This window comes from Juglans microcarpa x Juglans regia, chromosome 1D (genome assembly GCF_004785595.1).
Source record: "Juglans microcarpa x Juglans regia isolate MS1-56 chromosome 1D, Jm3101_v1.0, whole genome shotgun sequence".
Classification (NCBI taxonomy): domain Eukaryota; kingdom Viridiplantae; phylum Streptophyta; class Magnoliopsida; order Fagales; family Juglandaceae; genus Juglans; species Juglans microcarpa x Juglans regia.
Window position 1 is genome coordinate 7,121,804 of NC_054594.1, and position 3,464 is coordinate 7,125,267.

Here is a 3,464-nt window from a genome sequence, read left to right on the forward strand (position 1 = left end):
ATTATAAATATCAAAGGGGATACAAATTATTATATTAAAATTTTATTGAAATGCTGATAAATGTAGTGGATTGATCTTCTGTTGCAGTCTGCCTGAAATTCTTCAGTCCAAGAGCATATTATACAAACATGTATCTTATGTACATGTGTGTATGTATATGATGCTATGAATTATTTCATGTATCCAAATATTAATTTATAAACACTTTTTTATTTTTGCAAAGTCATCAATTAATGCTATAAATTACAAATAGTAGAAAGAAATTTGTTCCTTAAAATCAATTGAAACACCCTGATGAGTGATGATTTTACAGAGAGTGCTAAACGATCGGGAATTAGCTCAAAATTAGAAATCATTTACAAGATTATGAAATAAGAACAAGATCAGAATAATTCTTCCTAATACTTTCTTCAACTCCCGGCCTCGCGTTGTTCACATATATAGAAAAAAATGAAAAAAAAAATCCAACTTACAAATTAATCTTCCAAGACCTACGGAAAGTACATTAATTTACAACTATTTTTTTTTTAAGAAGGGAATAATACCTCAATTTTATTAATAATCCTCACTTATGGTGGAACAAAACCGTAGTTGGAATTATTACATTCCAATAATATATAGGCACTGTACATCAAAGAATTACTGCAACATTGTACCATTGAAAAGTTCATGCGGGCATATTTCTTTATAGGAACTGTATGTTAAACTCCAATAGGTTTGGTTGATGGGAGGGTGTTCAAAGAAGCTGCAAAAGCCTTTTTATCTGACCTTTGGACCTCCGAGTTTTCACCCTCTTCCGGCCAAGAAGATAGGGTCGAATCATCATCATCAACAGAAAACGAGCTGCAAATAGAAGAACCACTAAACTCAGAATCAGTCTCGTTCCAGGAAACGCTTGGATATGCCACTTCATGCTCTTCGTTCTTCAAGTACTCATCTTCGAGTTGATCTCCTACACCGGTCAGGAATGGATGATCCATTAGCATCTCAGCCGTGAATCTGTATGTAGGTTTCCTCGCGAGACAAGACTTCAAGAAACTCTTTGCTTCATCTGAAACACCACTTGGTATTTTGGGAACTTCACGCTCATCGCCAATTAGCTGTAAAAGCTCGTCTGCATTCAACTCTTCCTCCCTATCCCAAGGAGATATTCCAGTAAGCATCTCACAAACAAGACACCCAAGAGCCCAAATATCACAGGGAGGCTCCTGTACATTCTCAATCACCGCTTCAGGTGCCATATAGAGAGGCGTGCCTCTCAAGTAAACGTACTCCAAGTCCATCCTCCTCTTCTTTTTCTGTGCCGATCTCTTCGCCAACCCAAAATCTCCAATCTTTGCTACAAAATTACCGCCGGGGCTAATGGCTGGCACGAGTAGAACATTCTCAGGCTTTAAATCGCAGTGAACGAAACCACAGTCATGAATGTGACTGAGCCCTTTGAGGATTGACCAGGTATAGCGCTTTACATCAGTTTCGGGCAACCGACAGCCATCGGATTTCTCGATTGAATCTACTAGTGTTCCTCCAGAGGCATACTCCAATAAAAGATTGTAAACCATCTCGCCCTTTTCCTGGGTCGTAATCTCTTCCCCAAAACAGTCAATCACATAAGGGGAGCCTTTGACGTTGTCAAGAACCTCTTTCTCCTTCTGGAGCGAACCAGAAACAGACACCTCTGCAGATTTCACCGCCATGGTTGAAGGGAAACAGACGAACCTTGATTTGGATTTCTTCAAAGTGGCAAGAAACACGGACCCAAAACCTCCTTTGCCGATCAATGGCCCTCTCACCCAACTTTCTCCATCACCAAACGTACTCTCCATTTCCTTTTTCTGATCTGGAGTTAATAATTTAGCTTGATCTCGTGAGTATTCCCAAGACTCTTTAGAAATAATGAAAACAATGCAGAGGGAAGTGGAAATTAGCAGAAGATTACCTACCTTTAGGGATTCGTGCTCGGACTTTCTGCTCGATCGTGTCTCTTCCGCTTTGCTACAAAACAATAAAGAGGATCGTTGTTTGATCGATCTCAATATTTATACAACTTATGGTTAACCTAATTGTGTATAGAACACTCGGACGCGCGCGCGGTCATGTGGTTTTAAAGTTTGGAGGAATTGCTTCAATTCCTTGGTTTTGAAACCCATGCAGAATTCCAAGCTACAAGATTTTATAGTTTATATATATAACGTCAGCTGCAACACTTATCTACAAGCTCACCCAGGAGAAGACCTGTGCTCGTAAGGGGAAAAAATAAAAAAACTTATCTCCTTGTTTGGTTTCTGTTTTTACAGGTTTTTGTTTTTTCCTTTTCTTTTTTCTTTTTTTTTTTTTTTTTTTGTTTTTTTTTTTTTTTTTTTTTTTTTTTTTTTTTTTTTTTTTGCGTTCTGATTTGGAATTGGGGCCTTGTGGGTTATACCAAAAGTTAATATTTTTTACACTAATAAAGGGAAAAAAATAGATCAAAGTTCTAGGCAAAACTGATTTCTTTTGGGTATTGGATATATACTGATCAAATTGGTACTCTAGCTTGACTATTTCTGTGACTCTTTTATAGCGGGAAAATTCTTTGATGGTGTTCTCAATTTATAGGGGAGAAATTATATTTTGCTCCCTTGAATTACTACCATTTTTTTCAATTTACTCCCTAAAATATTTTCTTTTTTTTTTTTTAATGTCAAAAAATCTCTTCAAGATAGGATCCTTTGGACTGATCCCTATGGTGTAAATCTTGGTCCCGTACACTGCACCCTTAAAAATTTCCCTACGCAACATTAGTTAAATCGCTGACTTTTCACCAGAGATATAGCCCAAAGGATTGTTTGCAACTTTGCACCCTAAAATACTTTTTGCAAGTAATTTACTCCCAGAGATACTAAAACGGATAATTAGAACCCTAAGCTATCAATTTATTCAATTTGCATCTTGATTAGAGTTTTGACTTTCAAAATTGATGAAAACATGATGATTATTGACCGAGGGTACTGCAAATTGAGTAAATTTGATATGTGGTTTTGGGTGCAAACTAGAAAAAAAGATGGCGGTTAAAAACTGCAAAATGTATTTAATTTCCCTGAACTCCTAGTATATCACAGATATTGTTGATGGGTATTTAGCCTAGACAATGTTCCATTTTTATTGAAAAAGTAACAATTTGATCTAAACGTTTTAAGCTTCCTTCTTTCTTTTCCCCTTTTGTGCCCTGGCATCGGTTTCTAGCAAGCTTGGGAAATTGTCAGATCTTGTTTAATTTGAAGTTTTGTCATGGAATTTCTTAATTCAGCAACAATGGTGACAACTCTTGGGTGACCTATATGATTCGTTAGAATTTGAAGTCTAGTTACATGGAGGAGAAGGACAAGTTCAAGATTTGCTATGTGGTGGGTCCTTAATCATTTTGCAGAACAAAGCAACCTTCCTTCTTGAATTATTTCTGTTATAAATGATCAGGTCATAGTTTG

The 3,464-nt window shown here is 36.7% G+C and overlaps 1 protein-coding gene across 1 annotated transcript; it reads right to left on the reverse strand.

The window, feature by feature from the left end:
- Positions 1–701: 701 nt before the first annotated feature.
- On the reverse strand, positions 702–1,923 carry LOC121258585 (mitogen-activated protein kinase kinase kinase 20-like). Its single transcript, XM_041160165.1, has one exon. The coding sequence runs from the start codon at positions 1,824–1,826 to the stop codon at positions 702–704; it is 1,125 nt and encodes a 374-aa protein (XP_041016099.1). The 5' UTR covers positions 1,827–1,923.
- Between the last annotated feature and the right edge of the window lie 1,541 nt (positions 1,924–3,464).

Bases quoted from the DNA above. Each gene is read 5' to 3' on its own strand.
- LOC121258585 (XM_041160165.1), bottom strand. From the start codon at position 1,826: ATGGAGAGTACGTTTGGTGATGGAGAAAGTTGGGTGAGAGGGCCATTG.